The 24,235-nt window shown below is 34.4% G+C and overlaps 1 protein-coding gene and 1 long non-coding RNA gene across 2 annotated transcripts; both read right to left on the bottom strand.

Moving 5' to 3' along the window:
- Positions 1-2,114: 2,114 nt before the first annotated feature.
- LOC18436191 (zinc transporter 2) lies at positions 2,115-6,320 on the bottom strand. Its single transcript, XM_006846213.4, has 2 exons — positions 5,482-6,320; positions 2,115-2,538 (listed from the first exon to the last, which is right to left on the bottom strand). Exons 1-2 carry the CDS (start codon positions 6,086-6,088, stop codon positions 2,144-2,146), a joined length of 1,002 nt encoding a protein of 333 aa, XP_006846276.1. The 5' UTR covers positions 6,089-6,320; the 3' UTR covers positions 2,115-2,143.
- A 5,673-nt stretch (positions 6,321-11,993) lies between these two features.
- Positions 11,994-13,551, bottom strand: LOC148780748 (uncharacterized). Its single transcript, XR_016039755.1, has 2 exons — positions 13,194-13,551; positions 11,994-12,156 (listed from the first exon to the last, which is right to left on the bottom strand). It is a non-coding gene; the product is annotated as an uncharacterized LOC148780748 (long non-coding RNA).
- Between the last annotated feature and the right edge of the window lie 10,684 nt (positions 13,552-24,235).

The raw sequence follows: 24,235 nt of genomic DNA, 5'->3' as shown, positions 1-24,235 counted from the left end.
TCCCCCAAGAATACCGTAAGTGGGAGAAAGAATGTCCAACCAAACCGAACATAACACTAACATACTTGTTCTATTGAATGCTCCTTATGTGACGTCTCACCCATAGTTATTAGGAACAGGAGCGGGAACGGCTCTGGGATCCGGAATGGGTATGAGAACGGGATTGTCAATCAACAGGGTCAAAAGTTCTAGTTGTCTAGGATCGAGATCCATACAACATATCTAGTCTGGAGAGGGATCCATTTATCAAGGATATCGGTCCCGACGCTCATGGGATATGGATCCCATTTCGCAAGGACCGCCTTCTCCACTTCTCATGGGATCTCGATCCCAAATACTCAAAGACCACGATTCATATAAATTGGTCGGTCCTTGATCCGATGTTCATGAAAATTAGATCCCACTGTGCAACGAACAAGGTTCCTTCTTCACATGTGTTAAATGCTTTAACTATTTTAATTCTTGATATGGTTTACACAATTTATAAATCTAGTCTTATGCTCTATATTCCATAATGCATAGATAGCAATCTGAATATTTTGATTCTTGGATCACTACCTGATAAGGATGGGGATCCACAAATAAATGGATTGTGATAAATCAGGTGATCGAGATCTCAACATGATAGGGATCAAGATCCACAAATAGAGCGATCAAGCTCCTTGATTAGGGGATCCAGATCCACACAAATAAGAGATCGAGATTCCTAAAAAAAGGATTGAGATCGCTCCTTCGGAGCATGGGATCCGGATTCTAGAGCCGGAACAATGTCCTTTAGGGGGCACTCTTAAAGGGCACCCCCGGTAACTAAGGTCACACCAATTCAATTTCCCTGGATAATTATTTCGTTGTAATCTATCAATTTCTTTTGATGGGGCACTCTTAAAAGGTACTCCCCGTAACTAAGGTCACACCAATTTAATTTCCCCGGGTAATTATTTCATTGTAATCTCTCAATTTCTTTTGATGGCAGTAGTTTTCCACTGTTTTTCTAAATATTTTCTTGGGTCATTGTTACTTGCTTTCTCCTAATGTCTTCCAACTTCTAAATCCCTGAAAGTCAAAGGGTTTATTCGGTAATGATTTAGGTAAGGCCTCTACAGTTGATAATCTACGAAGAAAAGGTCTGGTTTTAGCTAATATTTGCTATTTTGTAAAAGTGATGAGGAAAGCTGTGTGCATTTTTTCTTTCTTTGTCCATTGTCTTTTCATATTTGGCATGGGCGACGCAAAAGATTAAGGTGGTAATGATAATGCCAAGTTCATTAATTACTGTTTTGGAGTAGTTTAAACTGATTGGATTTTCAAAAGTAGGGAGTGTGATTTGGGACATATTTAGAAGTAGGGAGTGTGATTTGGGACATATTTTTAGAGGTGTTATTATTTGGGAGTCGTGGTTAGAGAGGAACAAAAGAACTTTGTTGGGTTGTCTGTAGGGTTATTGGATCTTAAAGACAAAATTTTGAATACGGTGTGGAGTTGGCTAAGTGTTATTAAAGAATGTTTTGGGGTTTCTAAAGTGGACATTTTTCAAAACTTGGAAAATCTCGTCTCTTATCATTTCCTAAAAGCTAGACTAAGGTTGACTCGGATGCCGCCGTTAGTAGGAAGTTTAAAGTTTAACTTCTATGGATCATCCTTTGGAAATCCTGAGAACGCAGGTATTGGTGGGGTTTGTAGAGATAGTGGGAGTCTATTGTTTTATGTTTTGCTAGGTCACGTAGATTAGTAACTACTAATCAGGCTGAATTGACAACTTTATTACAAGGAGTTTTGATTTGGAGAGAGTGGGAGAGAGAGGGGTTTGGCAAATGCATTGGTTATAGAAGGTGATTCTTTAAATATTATTAACTTGTGCTCTTATGTTTCAAAACCACTGGGATGTCTTAGTTCCATGTGGCTGAAGATGATGGATTATTTATCTTCGATGGTGGTCACTTTTCAGCATGTCTATAAAGAAGCTAATGAGATTACAGATGATTTGGATAAGGGATTGCTCCTATATTCTCTACTGATTTCTTCTGCATTATTTTGAGCAATGTATTTAAACTTTCCTATTCAACCAACAAAAGAAGATAAAAAAAAAAAGACAATGTCAAATGATAGAATTACAATTTCTAGGGAAAAATAAGTCAAATATTATTTACGAGTCCCAAATCATGACAATGGCTATCAACAGCACTCCAATAAGAACTGCTAAGAACTTCCAATAAGAAGTGTCAAAGTAAGATGGATTTGTGGGCTTAAATCCTTTGGCTATGAGGTGATTGATGGCAACATAAATAAATACCCCGCAAGCCAGGCCCATGGATATGGCATAGATCCAATCAGCAGCTCTTCCCTCTGTTGTGGTGTTGATGGTGATGCCGATTCCGACTCCGATAGGGCTTGAGATTGCAAATGAGAACGAGTAAGCAACGGTAGTTAACAGTGGTCTGTTTGGTAACATCCGTAGTAGTGCAATTCCCATGGATATGGCTGCAAATATCTTGTGCAAACTTATGACCCATAGATTTCTCCAAGCATCTGCCTTGGTGTCTGAAATGGAGGAACTGATTATTAGAGCTTGGAAGATTGATTGAATAAAATTGAGTAGAAATAGTTTTTCACACATAAATTATGGAAATTTATGAAAATAATCATAAGATATCAATTATTTAGTATTTTATTCTTATATTTTGATTTAGGGAATCCCCCAAACACATACAAAAAGAGTAAAAAAATGTGCTTTTTTAGGGCAAAAATACCCTCATTTGACCCATGCTTATGTTACCAGTTGTTTTTTTATTTGTTTCGGACTGAAAAATGAGTCCGGTCAAGCACAAAAAATGTGCCGGACCGAGTCCAATGTAGCACAAACCAGTCCAGCTTTCTGATATTATGTGCTAAACCGGCACTATGAAATTGTGGGTAAAAGGGGTAGAGGGGTTTTTTGTCATAAATTTGTTTATTTTTTGACTGAGGGTAGTGCGAAAAAAATGGTATTAGGGTTTTTTTTCAATGTGAAAATCGCGATTCAAGGACGGGAGTTGGCCCATGTCTGAGGCGAGTAACTCGGGCCAAGTCTGGCGAAGCCAAAAAGTGTTAAAAAATAAAAAAATAAAAAATCCCATAAAAAAAGAAAAATGCGTTTAAGTAAAATTACACAAAACATGAGGTTAAAAAAGTAGTGAAAAAATGGATTTTGAAAAAAAATCAATATGTGATGGAGGTATTTTAGAAATAATTTAAAAAGAAAGAAAAAATATAAAAATCATTATTAATAGTCAAGACACTTTCCAATCTTTGCTAAAATGATGAAAATATATATTACAAATAAATTTCTTATTTTTTGAGGTTTCTATAAAAAAAAATTGAATTTTTTTAAGATCCCCAAATCGGACCACTGAACTCGAGGATACTCGGACTCACCGGTCTACGAATCCAAGGTTTTTTTATTGTTTTGTTTTTTTTGGGTAGCTTAGTGGGAATACATTCCCGTACCTATTTTTAAAAATAATTAGCTGTCTCAAATGCATTAGTGGGAATGAAAACTTAGACCGGAAGCAGAGGCTAAGTGGTCTGCCACCACGACCTCAACCCATTCCCACTGGATTCTTAATGGGAGAGCCGTTCGCGAATTAACAAGATGAATATAGGTAGTAAGTATGATATAAAAGATGACCATATGGTCAAGCTCCTAAAAACCCAAAATTATGGTACCTTTTAACCTAAAAATTTTCAGATCATGTTTGATTCATAGAGAGAACAATTCTGAAAACGCAAAATTCTTTTCATCTCTTTAAACCGTACATTTACATGGCGTAGAGAAAGTTGATTTGGAGCATTTTTTGAGCTAGAAATCTCTCTTTTTGGTTTTTATCTTTTTATTATGAAATCCATCTTGATCTTTATTAAGAAAAGTTTACTTAATAACTGGAAAAAAAATGTGGTATTACCTTATAGTTATATTATATTTATGAGCTTGTTTTTTTAGTATTTTTATTCTCATCTACCTCAATTTGAAGGTCTAAATTTTAAACCCTCCAAACCATACCAAATAAAAAGAAAACAGAAAAAAGATGGACCTATTTGAGTGGTTTTGAAAGTTCAACTTTTAAATCACCCCAAAAAGAAAATTAAATATTGGGTGGTTCTAAAGTTCGATGATTTGGGCAGTTTGAAAGTCAAATTTCGAATTACTGAGACATATTTCAAACATAGGCTCTCGAGCTGCCTAAATACATCAAAATTTTTTTTTTTTTTTTGGGAGGTTTGGACTTTAAATTTTTAAAATGAGACTAAAATAGAAATGAAAATCTCAAAAAATTAAAAACAGGAGATGACCCAATAATCCAACTATCTACATCTTTTTTCTATGTAAGTTTTTCTGTTTAAGATGATCTAGAAATGTTCGTATAAAAAAATAGGAAGTTTACAAAAATATCCTTTATATTTTTAAAATTAAAAATATCTCTAATATTTCATATTTTACATTCATGTTTCACTTTTTAAGAACGTGTTAGGTATTTCAATTTTTTCTATACGTAAGATTGAGCTCAAAATGTGTGTCTCCATATTTCTTAACATCACACATTTGTAAAATAACCAAAATATCTCTATAAATTTCTAAGGTATTTTGGTTATTTTTATTTATTTAAAATTATTATTTCTATTTTTTTTATATAGGTACATAATGTTGAATATTATGGACACCCAAAAATTGAGCTTAATCGTATGTATAAAAGACAATTAAAATTGAAGTAGATATGCTCTAAAAAAGTGGAATATGAACGTGAAATATGAAATATTGATGATAATATTTACGTTCCACAAAATATACAACATATTTGGTTTAGCGACGTGACATTGTGATTGGGGCAGTCTTAACCCTCCATTAAAAAATGAACGGTTGGATAAGGGATGATAGAACTTTTATATTGTAGGGAAACATAGAAAGCTTTCCCCTATTATAATTATTATTTTAAAATTTTTGGGATCCATCTAGTTATAACTAGATGATTATTTTCAATAAAAAAAACAAAGATTTTGAATTATTGAACATCTAAATCGTTCTCTGTAAAGATTGAAGTTCTCCCATGCAATCTTGGGATATCCTTTTTTAGGAACATAAAGAGTGAGAGTTAAGTTTATTCATGGATTTATTGATGGAATCAAATATGAGTATTTAGATAAAAGGGTATTCGGTTGGCTAACAATTAATAGACTTTTAATATCGAATCAGGATCAACTAGGGAAAAAATAAAACATTGATTAGTCTATAAAGATTATATCCCTAAATTTTGAGATTAGATATTCCCCAGGTAAATTTTACCCTAGGGAGTAGATAAATAATAAACTCCAACAGGTTGAAAATTTTTGGCAAAGAGCTTGGTAGAAAAAGGGTCTTCAATTACAAATAATGGGAAAGAAATTAGAAATAGTGATACTACGTCACGACTTCGAATCCCCTCTTTCTCTCTAAACTTTACAGTGACTGACCTGCAATGCCAACGGCAATCCCTTCAAACACAGAGTGAAAGCACAAGGCCAGGATGAGCAGCACGGTGTCCCCCACGTAGGTCGTCTTCACAAAAGCACTCACAAACTGTGCCCCTCTTTCGCTCTCTACGCTACCAACCTCCTCATCCTTAACCTCCCCACGATTTCCCCCAGTGAACCACAGCACAACACAGTCCCCCAACATGGTGAGAAGGTAGCCAGCAGATGCCAGCATGAAAGAGAATGGGTAAGACTTTGAGGTCAAATCCCCAAATTGTGATTGTGAGTCACTCAGAAAATGCATGAGAGAGGTGCCCAAGAAAACCCCACCTGCAAATTGTGTCCCTAAAAGCAAGAAACTCTCATTCCATCGATAAAAGTAGGGCGAAACCCCACCTAAAAATGTGCTCATCAACATGATAATAAGGCACCATATCTTTACTGTTATCAAGCCTTCTGAGTGCAGAGAAGAAGAAGAAGAGCTATCGCCGGCTGCATCATGGCCTCCATCGGCCTCTGTGTGATGGGTTTGTAGAGATAGAAAGAGAAATAAGGTTGGGATTAAAATTGGGGTTTGGATGGATAATTTGAGCTTTGAGGAAGCCATGGATCAGTAAGCATTCGTGGGCTCTTTGCCTTGGGATGGTTACATATGCAATGGCATTTTGGGTGGTTTGGAATTTTGATTGGTACTACTGTGTGTTGTACGACGTGGTGGACTCTAGAGAGGTAGTACAACGTCAACTTGGGCTGGTGATTAAAAATTTTAAAAACGGTTGAGGTTTCTATAAGGGCTAGGCTTCATGAAAACAAAATAAAGCTTACATCAAATCCTCGTTTAGAAAGCTGTTTTGGTAGTGGAAATCTTCATAATAACTCTAAAATCAATTTTCAACACCGACAGTGAAATTGAAAACTAAAAAAATAGTACAGATCTTGTGGATATCTGAATACTTATTTTTAAGACGAAATGGACGATCTAGATAATTTGTTGCAATATGCATTATTTTTAGAGCTTAAAATCCCCCCCTTTTTTTTTTACACAACCATAATGTTCAAACCAAGATGATTTATGTAAAAATTTTCTAATGCTTGAATTATAATTTTCTATGAGTTATAAGGAGAGGTTTTACTTATTTTGATAGGGCTGCAGCACTATCAAACCATTTTCCTTTCAATGAAAATTACACTCGACTGTGAGGTATTTGCCCCAACACTTAATTCATGTTTATCAGTGGACCTAGTCCACTTTATGAAACTTCCTAAAACTAACGGATTTAATTCTGGTACACCCCTAAAACTTCCTTCATAATTCCTACCACTAAGAAAGTAAAAAAATAAAAAAATGTTATTAAAAATAAAAACAAGGAAATATTATACAAAAATCTTTCACATAAAAAACAAACCCTAAATTCGTCCTCTCTAATTTCTCTCATTCCTCATCATTAAAAATGGAGGGTAAGGTCATAGTAAACGCATTTTATTGGAATCGTTGTCAAGTTCCATATAATATGTCGTGCGACGGGGTCTAAGTATGTCATGGTGCATAGTAAACTCCACCTTTAATTTTTTTGATAAGCCTGCCGGCCTATGTTATAGTATAGGCTGGATTGCTCAAATTAAACTTTGGGAACATCCAACGGCCAAGTGTGTCTATGCATTTTTTTATTTTATTTTTTTAATTTTTTGAGGTGGAATTTTGGGAAGAGATATACCGAACTTGCAAAAAAAAAAAAATAAATAAATAAAAAAGGATCATGGCTCAATAAATATTGACAAAAATGGCTTCCATAACAACGAATCTAAGCATAGCACGGGCCGTCACACTCATAAATTTTTCGGTGAAGTTTCCATAGGGCCCAAGTTTTATGAAAATAAAAAAAAGCCTCACCTCAAATCTTCATACCAAAAGCATTTAAGGCATTAGAAATTTTCATAATGGCTCTAAAGTCAATTTCTAACCTCGACAATAAAATTTGAAACTAAAAAGAGTTACAAATCTTGCGAATCTGTGAATACTATTTTTTAGGGTGAAATGGATGGTCAAGATGTTTTTTTGCAATATACATTATTTTTAGAACTTGAAATCCAAATTTTTTTTATAACTATAATGTTGAAGCTGAGTTGATTGATTTAAAGGTTTTTCAACACTTAAATTATAAATTTTTATTAGTTATGAGTTGAAGATTACTTATTTGATACGATTCCAGTCCTAGACTTTTTGCCCCTACTATACTCAAGCTTGATAGTTCCAGAGTCTGTCAAGGATTTTTCATGTGGGGACATTTACAAGCAGAGTTGTGATGACCGATGCAATCATTTCTTTCGTAAGTATGCTATCTCTCCTCCTAGAATATATGCATTTCCAACAGGTAGGCTCTCTCCTCCTAGAATATATGCATTTCCAACAGGTAGGCACATTTTAATAGAAAAAAAGAAAAAATGGTCCTAGTAATTTATGCTTCGGCATTGTGGTAGATATACTAGTTTGGGTGAAGATGGGGTTTCACGCCTTTGAAATGTGTTGCAAAAAGCCCCTTTAAGGTGAACTAATTTTATTTTTTTTTTTTTGCCCTTTTTTTTCCTTTCTTTTATAGAAAGGGCCTCTAAGTGATGCTGAGGGACCGCTGTTTTGGGTGAGTTGGTGGGGAGGGAGCCCCTACTCTTCCTAGGAATCGAGCTTAGGACGTGGTATTGTAAATTGTCAGGTGCAAACCAATTAAGCTTACACTCCTTTTTTAGTGGGCTCCATTTGTGCGTAACAATGCTTATTGGAAACTTTTAAATTTTTTTTATTGGGGTATATTAGTAGAGATTACAACCCCTCCTTCAAGAAAGAGTCAATTTTGGAAGTGTTAGTATGAATGGAGGTGTGACCTTTCACGATCGCAGCCTCATTCTCCTATTGCAAACACTAATTGCTTTGCCCTAATTGATGATTTGGTGAGGTCACTTGTAATGGACATCACAAGAAAATTCCAAGGAAATAAGAATAGAAAATGTTTTCGTGCTTTCATACGCAAGTGAGGTCCCCTTACAAATTTATGGCCGTGAAGGATTTGGGATATATTTTTCTATGAAGATAATCTCGACCATGATGACCAGGAATCCACCAAAAAAAAAGAAAAGAAGAAAAAAAAAAGAAGAACAAAGAAAGAAAGAATGGGAGTTAAACTTTACAGTAAATTATTTTAAAAAATGGGAAATGAATTACTTAAAAATAAATTTCAGAATAACTTAATTTTTCAAATTTTAATATTAATTTTCTCATATTGAGATTAACAACCTACCAAATTTTAAATCCGACATCCATTTCTAAGATATATTTTAGAAGGGACACTACACTTAAATAAAGCATGTTTGCCAACGAAGTCAAAATCCCATACATTAAAAAATTATGAATTTAGAAAAGAGAAAGGAAAATTGTTTCATGCGGGCTGGACACTACATATGTGGTTTAAAAAGTGTAAAGCATCTATCTTAAAGATGGATGAAAATAGGTGCTCCATCTAAAAAAAATGAAAACCAAAGTCAAAAATAGATTTATTAATAGGTCCGTATTTCTACACATGCAGCATAGAAACCAGTTCTAAAGAGAAAAGAGGAGAATAAAAGGGAAAACACTGTTGAAATGATCAATGATGGGTCCCAATCCGTCACAAACATCACCAATATGTTAGCGTCAAGTTTTTTTTTTTACAGTATACATACTGACTTTGATGATGATGATGATCCATATCTGCCCTGATGGGACAATTTTAAGGAAATAAGCACCAATGTCTCTGGACAAGAGGGTGGCCCTCACGGAAAAATTTCAAGGAAACAAGCACCAATGTCTCTAGAAGAGAGAGAGAGAGATCGATCAACAGGTAGAAATGGGTTGACATGATCCAAGTGAAGGATCCCACGGTCATGCCAGCATCAGCCATCCATTGATCCAACTGTGCCAGAGGATATGTACATGACCAAGTCAATCTGGTCTGCATGATTAGTTTTTCTTTAAGAAGAAAATAGTTAATTATTGAAGCATGTTGAAAATAAAAAGAAGCAATAGCTAAAATGCAGAGCCAATTTGCAAGTCCGATAAACGCTTCTATAGGGAAGTTGACAGATCTGAATGTACGGTTGGTATGGTTCTAATAATAATCTGTAGGATGGCTTAAAGTATTTCATTCTTAATTTTTTATAATAGCGGACCCAGGGCGCAACTAAAAAGAATTAAAGGAATATATTTCTGATAAGAAAAATTGACCGAATATCCATGTAAGTTTTAGGGATATTTTCGTTATTTTATTTTATTGGAATTTTTTTTTATTTCTTAAATGGCTTTATACGAAATCCACATTTGTCTGTCATGATAAATTTCATGTCAAAATAATTTGTCTGTCATGATAAATTTCATGTCAAGATAATTTGGTGACGGAAGCTTGATGATGCATGTAGCAAGGTGCCCAGTATGCTCCCTGAGGGAACAAGGCACTAGGGAATAGGCAGCTAGTGATGCTCAAGGAATGTTTAAAGGAGAGAAGCCCCAAAAAATCTTAGAAAAGTTACTTGCCTTAAGCAAGATAGAGCACATGCAATTCAAGTATCTTGATCAAGTGGGGCTAGAGGATCAATCCAACTATTTCATCCTTCATAAGATGCTGGGACATATAGAAAACTGCTTCCCTCTTAAATTTTATAATTAGATATAAAAATAAATTTTCAAGCCACCACAAAGATTTTTTATACTGAATATGCATGCGTCGACACTATTCGAAGGTGTGTCTCACTTTGTTTCTTTAGGGCCTAGCCTTATACAAACCACACCAAATATATAATCCCTTGTCAAAAAATATACATTATTTTTTCTAAAAATGGGATGATACCTATTTTAAAAAAAAATTATATCCACTCAGAACCTTGGCTCTAGCCCGGCCGTAGTGCCTACAGGCTCAGACTGGCACTGACGGGGCCAAAAAGGCCCTAGCGCAGTCTCGGTCCTAGCCCTAATAGGGTCACGCTGGGCAGACCATGCCAAATAAAATTGACAAAACAAAGAAAAGAGAATAAACCAAAGAAAAATATGGCAGGGCATAACCGAAATAGGTGAGCATTGGTCCAAGCCCACAAGCTGTGGTTACCTGGCCCTTGAGCCATTTCATGGCGTGAGCCCTAGTGCTTTAGGGCCGGGCTGACTGGGCTCGGTCGGGCCACCCTGCCATTGCCACCACTACCTAATACGTCAACGAAGAGCATCACAACCTAGCCTTACTATTTTCCCTAACTTATTTCCCTCTTACCACGCCCCACCCAAACTAGACTAGGAGTGGGCCGGGCGGCTTTAAAAAAGGTAAAGCTTGGGCTACAAATTGTGGACCGAGGGCCAGGCTAGAGCAGGTGCCGACCCGGTCCGGCCTTGCCCAACCTTTTTTTTTTTTTTCCTTGTTTTTACTTTTATTGTTTTTGGTTTATTTTTGGCTCGGTCTGTCCCAAACCAAACAAGGCCAGAGCCGGCCCTATAGGGACAAGGGCTGAGCCAGGGCCAGGGCCGAGGCTGGCCTGGCCCTTTGCCATTGTTAACCCAAACCCATTTTTCTGCTCTCTCACCCCACCCCCTTCTCTCTCGTTCTCCCCACCCCTGCCCTCCCTCTTTCTCCATCTCCCCCCTCTTCCCAAATTTGCCCTCTTCTCTCCTCTCTCTCTCCCTCTTCCCAAAGCTGTCTCTCTTAGACCGCGATGGTGCACTTACAAGAGGAAAAATAGACCCGCAAATGGTGCTTCCCTGACCTGATAGGTCCGTGAAGCCGTTGGGTGCTTCCTACACCAATAAGAAACGCCATCTTAGCATCACGGACTATGAGGCCCTTGGTTGATCTCTGGAAAAATAACAAGCATCCAACTAGGCACGTGATGGGGAATCAAAAGGCCTAATACGCCCATGAAGGGTATTTTGGTTTTTAAAAGAAAAATCTGAAAAATAGATGTGGCTTAATTTTTTTAAAGTAATATTTTAATTTTTAAAATATGTGTACAAGAAAAACTATCATATGCATCTATTTTTTACTACAAAATTGTAGAAATACCAAAATCTTAATTTCTGTACCCTCATAGCCATTTTCCATCTTTTCTTAAGATTCCTTTTCAGCCTCTTACCCTTTTAAAACACCCATGAGGCTTCCAGGAGAGTGCGGTTGCCTTGGGCACTGTCGCGAATTTGTTGGGACAATGAAGAAACTGCCACATGCGAAAAGTAATATAAAGAAAAAAAAATGGGAAAATAGTGTGGAAAGATAGGAATATGAAAAAAAAAAGATAAAAAAAAAAAAAAAAATGGAAAACAATGGGGCAAAATAGGAATATAGAGAAAAAAGATGGAAAAATCGGGTATGAATGTAAATTTTTTGAGTTTTTGGTGTTCTTGTAATTTTCTAAACAAAATAATATATATAATTGTTTCCCTTTCAATAATCTATCTCATTTCATATTCATAATTCAAACAAATATTAATAACGGGAAGAAAAATATACTTTGTCAAAGGATAAACAGATTACATAAATGTAATAAACGAATTGTTTAGGTTTGTTGTGCTCAAATTGTGAAAACAAACAAATTAAATAAACAACTAAACAACCTTAGAAAGGAAGAGAAAGAAAAGTTCATTCATCATTAATCTTCCCCAATATGGAGATCCTGCAAAAACAGTAAAAGAAAACTTCATAAGAGAAACCAAAAGACCACCCTGTTTCTGAGGAACATAAACATCACAAGAAATCTAGTGAGAGAAAGGGATGGGAGTCTCAAACAACGTGTCTCTCTCTAAAGAGCAGTGTTATCGAATTCACTTGGCTTCAGCTTCGAGCCATTGGATTTTAGGCATAAACCGAAGCGAAGCTCGGTGTTGCCGCTTTGGTCATATTCAAGTCGTTTTGGGCTGTTTCGGTTAGATTCAAATTTGCTTCGGGTCTCCTTCGGCCAGCAAAGATATAGTTATATAAAATATTTTATTTTTATTTTATTTTCAATTTTTCCATTATTTGTACATATTTTATATATAAATATCTAATTTATTTATATTAAATTAAAAAAAGGGTGCAATTTCTATAAGGTTACAACCTTATACAATCCTATTAAGGCACACCTCCAAATTTTATCCTAACATGTAATTTTAGTGTAAAACATTCTTAGAATTATCTCAAAATCTATTTCATATTTAATTATAAAATTTTGAACCTAAAAAGGGTCAAAATCAAGTAGATCTATAATTATATAAAAATCTTCAAAATAAATGGTCTAGATAATGTGCTGCAAGATGCACTATTTTTGGGATTCAAAATCTTTTATATACATATATATATATATATATTCCTACATCTCGATGTCAAGATGATCAATTAGAGGGTTTTTCAAAATTAAAACGTAATTCTCCAATGGATTTTTGAGGTGCATCTGTCATTCTACATTTTAAGGTTGCAACCTTATATAAACTTTATCCTTAAAAAAATGCCTCCAAATCGGTATTTTAAGGTTGCAACCTTACGTAAATTTTTTTTCTTATAAAAATACCCCAAATCGACCGAACCACCTAATTGTTTCATTTTTCCTCCGCAAACCGAAGAAGGCTCCAAAGCGAATCACACAACATTGCTAAAGAGAGATACAAAGAGAACAAAGATTATGAGACATGTAGAGGAAATATAGAGCATGAAATGGGGTAACCGGCTACTAACCGCTATGTGTTTCTTCGAAACACTGGGACTCTTCTTGGCCTTGAGTCCCAAAGCCCTAAAATCCTTCTCAATCTCCAATGTCGAGAGTTTGATCCCAATATTGCGCCAAACTCCAATACTTTTCCGCTTGATATCTTTATCTGAACTTCTGAGCCTTTGCGACGACAAGAAGTTTTGTCTTTCTAGACCTTCTCCTACCATTTTAATGGTGTTTTCAGGAAATTTGTCAACTGGTTCAGGCAGCTAATCAACACTCCTCGTCTTAGGATGAATCCTCTTAGACATTGTACCTTTTTTCACCACCCATTTTTGCTCAATTCTCTTCAATCTTGAATCCCAACAAAGAAAGACTCAATACAAATTGAGAACCAGCAACTTTGTGAGAAAATTAAGCATTAAACGAAGTGAAGAAATACAAGAAAACTATTAGGAAGGGGAGTTGGCAGAGAGAGGAAGGGTGAAAACAAATAAATAGAATTTTAAAAGATAAAAGTTTCACCCTGACTTTTCAGAACTGTGGAAGTAGTGTTGAATTAGATTTGGAGTACAACTTCAAGGTTTCAACTAATCACCAGCTTTAAGTTACAATTCACTTAAGTCATTCTTTCTGGGAAGTTTATCAATTAATTATCACAATAATGGGCTTTTGAAATTTTAATAAGTACATCGCTTATTGGATAGGTCTTATTCATTCTTTGTCTATCAATGGAGAAATTTATGCCTATCGCGCTGAAATATCTGTTACTGTAGGAATCCCTTAGTTTTGTATTTTAGAAAAAAAAATTTGTTGGTAACGTATATAATCTCATTGTATACAATCTCCAATCAGAATATCACTGATTCTATTGTAAGGCAAATGCACATTCCAAAATACTTGATCCCCCACCCCTTCCAAAACTTCAGCTAGTTTAACTTTTTGGTTGGTAACCCTCTCAAAAATGCTAGGAAATAATTGTTTTAAACGGCAATAACCTACCCATTTGTGATTCCAAAAAGAGGCTTGACCCCTATTTCCAATCATCCACCTTATATTCATATAAATAAATGGTTTACAAAGAGCTATAGGCCTCCAAAAAGTAGATGCCAATCCCCCATGACCAGCTCCTAACTAGAATCCTTGTCTATATGTCTCATAATTCGCTACCAAAACCCATAATTGATCCTTAAAAAGGAGGCTCCGCCACCACCACTTGCTTAGCAATTCCTGATATACAAGTTTTATTCTTCTAATCCTAAGTCCTTCACCTTTTGGGGTACACACTTTATTCCATCTCACCAATGATACTTTTTTGTCATTTCCAAATGAGTCCCATAAGAAATCATGCATCATTCTTTTAATCTTCTTGGCTCCAGCCGATGGCATCTGTAGTACGAACATTTGGTAGATAAGTAAATTGGCCATGAAAGATTGTAGCAGTGTAGCCCTACCCCCCAATGATAGGAATTTTGATTTCCAAAGATCCAGTTTGTTCTGAACCTGATGTAGAATAGGGTCCCATACTGAAATAGATAACCTTTTATCCGAGATCGATAATCCTAAATAAGTGATTGGGAACTTATCCACCCTGCAACTCAAAACTTATGCAAGCCCTTGGACCTCCTCCTCTTCACAATTGATTCCAATCACAAAGGTTTTATGGAAGTTCACTTTTAGTCCCAAAGCTACCTCACAAATATTCAAACAGGTGGCAATATTACTCACTTATAATTGATTCGCTTCACAAAAAATCAAAGTATCATCTGCGTATTGCATATGAGATACAAGCTCTCCAACATTTCCTATTTTGAAACCATTAAAATGTCATCTTCTCTCAATATTTTTAATCATCAAACTAAAACATTCAGCATATAAAGTAAAGAAGAAAGGTGAAAGAGGGTCTCCTTACCTAAATCCCCTAGAAGCTCTAAAAAAACTAGTGGCGTTGCCCTTGAAAAGCACCGTAAAGTGAGTTGAGAATAGACATCCAAAAATCCGACTCCTCCATCTATTCTCAAACCCCATCTTTATCATGATCTCTATAAGTCTCTCCCCCCCCCCTCCCCCCCCCCATTCCACTATGTCTTATGCTTTTTCCATATCTAGCTTAATGACCACCATCGGGTTTTGGCTCAAAAGTCTAGAATGGATGCATTCTTGTGTTATTAAGACACTAACCAAAATCAACCTATCTTGAATAAATGTCGATTGAAGACTCGAGATAATAAAAAGCAACACCACTTTTAACCTCTTAGCCATAATTTTTGCCACAATCTTATACAGGCTAGAAAATAAGCTAATGGGCCTAATATGTGTTAGTTCAACAATAATTGATTTCTTTGGGATCAAGCCAATGTAAGTAGAATTCACCCCTTTAAATAACTCACCTCGACACATAAAATCTTTCATCATCTCCAGCAAACCCATCTTAGTCAAATCCCAAAATTTTTGGAAGAAGATAAGTGGAAACTATCTGGTCCCGAAGCCTTATCACCTGAAAGTACAAAAACTATCATTCTTAGCTCTTCCAAAGAGATATCGACCTCAAGTTGAGCTATATGATCAAGCGATAAGCATTTAAAAGGACCCTTATTCAACTTAGGAGTAAAAGAAACGTAGGCCTTCTTGAAATTATCTACCAATGCAGTTTCTACCGCATTATGATCATTAGGATAAATACTAAGGATGGTACTGCCCGAGATGTCATTCTGCCTCTTGCGAGCACTAGCAATTGCATGAAAGTATTTAGTATTACAATCTCCTTCTTTTAACTATTTACTCCTAAATCGTTGTCTCTGATAAATATCTTCCATTCTCCTCAAATCATTAAGGGACTTAAGCTTAGCATTCCTATCCGCAGCCATCTCCATTGACAGAACCATCTTCATTGACAGAACACCTTCATGCTGAATATGAACATCCAAAACCTCAATATCAAGTGAGACCTCCACAATCTTAGTTTTGGTATCTATTCTCTTTTTTCCATAACATTAGTCTTTTGTTAATTTCAACTAACTTCTTATGTATCTAGAAGTCAATGGAACCAACCGAGATGGTATTCTTCTACGCATGACCAATGAGATCTACAATCTCTTGCTCCTCCAGCCAACCAATTTCAAATCTAAAAGGTTTCAGACCATCATTCAACTTTGGAAGACAACAGAATTGAGGTGTGGTCCAAGGATAGTCTAGGTAGATCCCACACAGAAGCCAAAAGAAAGGCCTCAAACCAATCAGTAGATATTAAAAATCTATCCAATATAGACATTGATAGGTTAATAGTATTACTATTTGACCACGAAAGAGTGTTCTCAATAAAGCCATTGAACAACCTCATGGAAGAATTGAGACCAAGCATAGAAGAAGACTCATCCGGCCAGCGAATGAAATTAAAGTCATCCGGCCAGCAAATGAGATTAAAATCCTCCCCCCCCCCCACACACACACAAGTAAACAGAAAAAAGAAACTCATTCAAAACAACAGATAAATCATAAAAAAAACCTTCTTTCAAGGCAGGTAAATTTGGACCATGCACATTCAAAAGCCCCCAAAAAAAGCCCGATTGCGGTCCAATAAAGCCAACGATCATAAACCTATCTTTAATAATAGTAGTAAAACTTTGCATGATCAAAGGGTTCCACAACAACCATGAACCCCTTGAAGCTCCAATTGAATATATCCCCAAAAAACTAACTGCCCCTGAGCTCCAAATTTCCCTGTCCCCAGAAACTGTAGGGCTTGGCAATTTGGTCTCTTGCATAACCAAAATGTCTGGTCTATACTTGCAACTAAAAACAAAACATGACACTCGCGTCTGGGGTCACCTAGACCCCTTACATTCCAAGAAATTATAAGCATTAAAAGGAAGATTTAGAGGTAGAGCCAGGACTATCCACACAAGGTCCGAAGTTTACCTCTTCTAGCATAAGGGTCTCCTTCAAAGCTGACGACTTCGATATTTCACTATCAGAGCATGAGATATCGTTACTAAGCTCCACCATAGCCTGGTCAAACGAGGAGACAACCTTCGGTTTTAGGACGCTCTTGATGATACCCCTAACTTCAAGGCGAGCAGACGATCTAGAACCCAACACGACTCTCTTTTCCTTATGCTTCTTGTCCATTTATCTAACTGGGGTGTGAAGAGCTTTAGAACTGCCCTGTGCATCACGCATTGTCGGCAATTTATTTTTATTAGCTCGAGCTTTCTTTCAAGCCTTTATCTCATCCAGAATAACTCCTAAAGGCACGTCATTATTTATGTTCATATCTTCCATAACCCCACCTTGGCTCTATCGGTTTCTTCCAAAGCAGCATCTGACCCTACCAACACAGGAGGAGGCAGAAGCAAGGCTGGCACCTGGTCTGGCTCTGGTTGAGGAACTGAAACTAGAGGTTGAGCATCAGCCACAACCAAAGCCAATTCTAGGTCAAAGTAAACCTCTTCTTCAGAGCCATCTAGACGAGCTTTTTCTTTAACAACTTCCTCTATCTCCTGGTAAGCAGGAACTAGACTCTCTTCCTCTGGGTCAAGAAGCACAATGGCCAGAGGATCAATGTCTAAGGGGGTGGTCAAATCTGGTCCTAGAACGGCCAGACTGGCCCTTCACTGCCGCAAGACGGAAATACAAAGGATACATCTTGAGTTTTACAGATAACATTAACAACAAAAGTTCAAGGCGGAGCGATTGATAGGGACGAACACCAAGCCTCACTAGGGTGGAACACCAAAGGACAAGGGCAACGTTAGCTTGCTTAGAAGATTTCTTAGAAAAAAAGATATTGCAGTCTGCTTGGAGGAAGAGAAGGAAGACCACATGTATCTAAGGATCCCTTTCTAAAGGAAGAAATTTACATAAGGTGATAAAGTTATTCTATAGAAGTAAGGGGCATCTCAAAAACCCACAGGAGAAGATTGCTTCGACACTAGAAAACCCTTTAACTGATTATCTTGACGTTGAGAGTATAGATATGAAAACAAAAAAGAAAAAATGATTTCATGTCCTAAAAATAGTTTATCTTCTATAACATTATTTGGGCCTTCCATTTTCAAGATTCTCAAGTGTTGATAGATATGCTTGATCAACATGATTTGTTGACATTTAATTTTGATAATTCAAGGCAAAATAAGATTTATATGGCATTCATATGGTTTCCGGCACCAAAACTGCATCTTCTGATGGAATTTGAGGGTGTGCCTTACATTGATTGTTTAAGGTGTACAACTTATAGAACGTCACCCATTTCTATAATATGCTCCAAAATATACATTGACACCTCATATCTCCAAATTATAAAGTTAGACCTTATCATTGGGAAATATGCTATTAAAACTTTTATCTATGTGAGGAATCTAACCTTATGACATAGTCCATGGCATCAAATTTGATATCTTATGACTGGATGTGATTGTGAGATACTTACACCAAAGGTAAATGGTCTTACACTATATATTTTCTTGTGAAATATTTAAATTTTTAACCTTTTTTGCGTTATAACCAACCACATTTTTTGCATGCGCTCTTCTCTTGAAATCACATGCCTTCAACGTGATATGACTTTAGAATAACATGATTAAAATCACGTGCTTCTAGCATGACAAGACTTTTGAATAATATACTTCTATTATGATAACCTTTATTTTTTAGTTCTCTTTTTTTAATTGTAAATACTTTTAAGCTTTTCTTTCTACATAACTAACAAAAGTGAGATCCAATTCCAAACCTTAAAAAGTTTAGAGAAGTTTAGTTAGATTACTAGAGGGCTCCTTTATTTCATGTGGTACGGTTGTGGTATTGGAGGAGACCAAAGAGGTATATTAGTTTAAGAATTTCTATTAATATCTTATTGTGATTATGTTATATGAATTTTATTGCGATTATGTTGTGTAATTTTAATGGATTACTATAATTTTTCTGAAAGTTTTATAATACATTATTTTATGATAATTGGTTTTATAATCGTTTTGCTTAACTTGATTATCTATTCCAGATTTTTAGCTTTTAATAACCTAGTGATATCTTTCTTAAATGATTATTTTAGATATGTCATGAGTTCCATTAATTATTATGTATCTACATTAATTTGATAATTTTTGTATATCTAATTTAAATTAATTATATATTTTTTTATGCTTATTGCATTTAGTAAGCTTTCTTCGACTAATTCTCCTTAAATGTTGAGGAGTGGTAATTACGGTTGAAACTGTAATGAGTGATAATTGGATATATGAGGACAATGCTATAAGGGCAAATCTTTCCATAATCCCATAATCCAGTAGGACCTTCATGTTGTTATTGTATTGGGGTAATAGAATAATCGGGAGGAAGGGGCAATTACACGAGGGAAATTGAGAGAAGAAGGGATAGTGGGTTAAGTCATAAAATAATAATTCAATACCAGTTAACACTCAGTAACTCGAGAGAGAATTAAGTAATCAAGGCAGGGAATTGAAAAAAAAAAATTTGGGAGGAGGATTTGCAAGATAGCAAAAAACAGAGAGAATAAAAGCAAAAATAAATAAATAATATTTTATTAGATACATGTTTCCCACCCATTTTTCCGAACAAGAAGCTTTGGAATTACATTAGGAGTAGAATAAGGTTAGCAGTAGAATTACATAAGAATTTGGAGAGGGGAGAGAGAATGTGAGTGAGAAGGAAAAGTGGGCCTCTATTTTCAAAGCTAAATAGCATAACCAAGTTAATTTAAAAATATTCAAACTTTAATTCAAATATAAATATAATTATACAAATATTTCGAATTCATATGTTGGAGTGGTGTATTTCATGTTTGGATGTCATTTGTTATGTGGGGAAGTGGGATTGGATTTTTATATTTAGAGATTTGATAGATATATATCCCATTCCATGAATGAATTGGTTATTTTGATATGTGGTGCATGTTGGGTCCACGTAAGACAGTTTTCTCATAGCGAATTAATTTCCTAGTAAATATATTTTTTAGATTTAGATTTCTCGTGCTTTTTTTCTCATGTTTGATAATACTGCATAGATTTTCTATGCAATTTTTTATTTTGTTTGGTAAACTATTTGGGAATCCACTATCCTAGAAACTTTTATTTGTTATTGCAGATATTGTTGAAAATGAATTGACAACTATCCATCGAATACGATATCTTGAAAATTACCCTGATGACTAACAAATTAGTTTACCATTATATCTAAAACTAAAATATTTTAATTGGTTATTCTTTCTTTTCCTCCCTCAGAAGCCATAAAAATGTTGATTAGGTATTAATATCATTATCGCCTAAATTATTAGTCTTAAAATGGTCGCGCTCGGTTTAAAAGAGTCTCTTTTTCACTCTCTAGATTTTAAAATATTCTCTCTCCCTCCTACATAAGATTCATATGAACCCCACCTAGCTCTTTAGATTTTAGTACAATGTCAAACCAAATTTGTGTTTTCTCTCTCCATATTTTAAAATATTATCTCTCCCTCCCACGTATGATTCATATGAACCCCACTTAGCACCAATTTCATTAGATTTTAGTATAATATTAGATTTTAGTACAATGTTAAACCAAGTTTGCGCATGAGAGGAGATTTTAGTACAATGTTAAACCAAGTTTGCGCATGAGAGGACACATAAAGGATTCTGTAGTTGTTTTTCTACATATTTGTATTTAATTTCTTGTTTCAGAGTACAAAGAAATTTTTCTTTATTTTGTAATTGACTTTTGACACTACTAATTTCTTTTAATTTTGGCTTATGAATAAATTCAAAATGTATGGGTACATTTTGATAATTAGAAGATATTCCTGTATGATCTATGGATAAGGGATATAGTAGTGTAAGGAATGGGACTCCAAGAATAACGACTTCACTTAGTCCTTTCACCATGATAAATGGTGTTTGGATACATTGATGATTATTACAAACAGAAGCATTAGATAATTTATAATTTATAAAAAGTCTACTGCCATCTGTAGTATTTAAGATTTGAGTTTTATATATATATATATATATATAGAAAAATGTTGGGTGAGCTCACTAGCTTATGGAATAATATAAGCCCAACGGCCTATATTAAATCTAGGCTGATCTAAAGAATACGGATGTCTGGCAGTGTTTGAATTTTAATTTTTTTTCTACAAATCCAAATCACTTGAAATTTTAGGCGTATGTTCTTCTCATCAAGTCGCACCTAATAAAAATATAAAAAAATAAAATAATAAAAATAATTGACCAAATTACCCCCAAAATGTTTCGGGGGTATTTTGATCAATTTATTTCATATAAAATATTTTTTTGATGATTTTAGAAGATTTACCTATTTTTGATATACATACGCTCCAAATTTCAAATTATTTCGATTTAAAAAAAAAATAAATTAAAATTAAAACACTACCAGACATCCGTGATCGTCAAATCGGTCCAGATTCAATCTGGGCGTTTGGCTCATTTTTTTCCTGTGAGCTAGTGGGCTCACCCTAGCATCTTCATATATATATATATATATATATATATATATATATATATATATATATATATATAGATATATATATATATATATATATATATATATATATATATATATATATATATATATATATATATGTATATAGAGAGAGAGAGAGGAAAACTCTTCCCAACGCCTATAGGCGAAATTGAACAGTGATTTCGCCTACCCTCATCACCATCCAAACTTCATGCACGGTCACAGTCGTCCAGTAGTATTTTAATTTTCATTTTTTTTCTACAAATCCAAATTACTTGAAATTTGAAGCGTATGTACATCTTAGTGAGACGCACCTAATAAAAATATGAAAAAAAAGTAATTTGTAAAATATAAATGGACCAAAATACCCCCATAATTATAGGGGTATTTTGGTCAATTTATGTCCTACGAATTACATTTTCATATTTTTATTAGGTGCACCTCACTAAGATGTACATACGCTCCAAATTTCATATCATTCTGATTAGTAAAAAAAAATGAAAATTGAAACACTACTTGACACTTATGACCGTGCGATAAAGTTTGGATGCTGATGAGAGTAGGCAGATCACTGTTCATTTTCACCTATAGATGTTTTGTAGTATTTTCCATATATATATATATATATATATATATATATATATATATATATATATATCAATGATCCAATGCAACGGTTGTATTATAGTATAATGCAACGACATTTCTAAAAAACTGTGTTTGTGGTATTTGTATGACCTCAAATTTTGCATACACACTCTCTTCATCTCAATAATCAATCCCTAAAAAGAAACAAAGTTCAATTTAAACCCTAGCTATGGTCAAAATGAGTTCCCTCCAAAAACAAATATAAACCATTCATTTTGTGAATTTCAAGATCTTAGCCTTTATAAACTCAAAATTATTTTTTTCTTTTTTAACATTGCTTATCTAATGATAATAAATTCATCCAAAAAAATTGAAAATGAAAAAATCCTTCTAAGACCTAGATCTAAGCATCTCACTAAAATGAACGGCCTATGTTAATTGGGCTAAAAAAATACTTTATAGGTTGTGTTTTCAGTTTTTTCTTGTTTTGTGATTGTTCATTAGAATGAAAAGAGTGTATATTTCAAAATTCGAATCAAACCAATTGTCATAAGATGGTTTTTTAAGGTTGTTGCATCATATTACTATACAACGGTTGCATGAAATCATTGCTCATATATATATATATGGGCAAAGATGGAATTAGCCCACTAGCTCATATGAATATTTGCGCCCAACGTCCCAGATTGAATCTGAGCCGATCTGACGATCACAGATGTCTGGTAGTGTTTGAATTTCAATTTTTTTTCTACAAATCCAAATCACTTTAAATTTTAGGCATGTATTCATCAAAATAGGTGAATATCAAAAATATATCAAAAAATATTTTATATGAAATAAATTGATCAAAATACCCTTGAAAAATTTCGAGGGATATTTTGGTCCTTTTGTTTTTTACAAATATTTTCTATATATATTTTTATTAGGTGTACCTTGATGAGAAGAATACACACTTAAAATTTCAAGTGATTTGGAACTGTAGAAAGAAAAAAAAAATTTCAAACACTACCGGACATCTGTAATTGTTAGATAGGCTCAGATTCAATTTGGGTCGTTGGGCTCATATGATCATATGAGCTAGTGGGCTAATCCCATTTTTTTCCTATATATATATATATATATATATATATATATATATATATATGAATGATCCTATGAGACCTTCCCACACCCATGTGTGTAGCACCCCAAAGGATCACCAATAAATTTGGCACAGATCTCTAAAAAATTACCACATGGGTATGAGACTTGACTTTTTTAGATATGTGTGCCAAATTTAATGGTGATCATTTGAGGTCTTACACCCATGGGTTTAGGAGGGTCTCATAGGATCATTACTTTTATATATATATATATATATATATATATATATATATATATATATATATATATATATATAAGCATCTACAAAATGCCTATAGGTGAAGTCCTACAGTACTTCACTTATATCTCATCACCATCCAAAGTTCATCACACGATCATACTTGTCAGGTAGTATTTGAATTTTTATAATTATTGTACTAATTAGATTTATCTAAAATTTGGAGCGTGTGTATATATGATCAATTCGTACCAAAATAAAATATTAAAAAATAAATATTCATAAAATAAAATGATGAAATTACCCCTGAAACTTTATAGGGATATTTTGCATAATTTTTATCTTTCAAATTATTTGTTTTATATTTTATTCCTGTGCATCTCACTAAGGCGCACACACCTACAAAATTTCAGATCATTATGATTTATAAAAAAAAGATTAAAATTCAAATACTATCAGACATATGTGATCGTGTGATAAATTTTGACCGTGATAAAGTTGTATAATGTTCAAACGTTCTGTACTACGACCCTGCTCCCCCCCCCCCCCTTCCTCAAAATACAAATGTTCAAGTTAGAAGAGGTTGTGATGGGTGTATTTATCAAAACAATCATTCTTTTTTTATTAAAAAATTATTTAAATAGATAGTTTTACCATCAAGCAAGGACAAATTTGAAATTTTCACAAAAG

This window comes from Amborella trichopoda, chromosome 8 (genome assembly GCF_054954075.1).
Source record: "Amborella trichopoda isolate Santa Cruz 75 chromosome 8, AtrichopodaSantaCruz75HAP2 v2.0, whole genome shotgun sequence".
Classification (NCBI taxonomy): domain Eukaryota; kingdom Viridiplantae; phylum Streptophyta; class Magnoliopsida; order Amborellales; family Amborellaceae; genus Amborella; species Amborella trichopoda.
The sequence above is the reverse complement of the archived record's forward strand: the minus strand, read 5'-3'. Positions and strand labels throughout refer to the sequence as shown.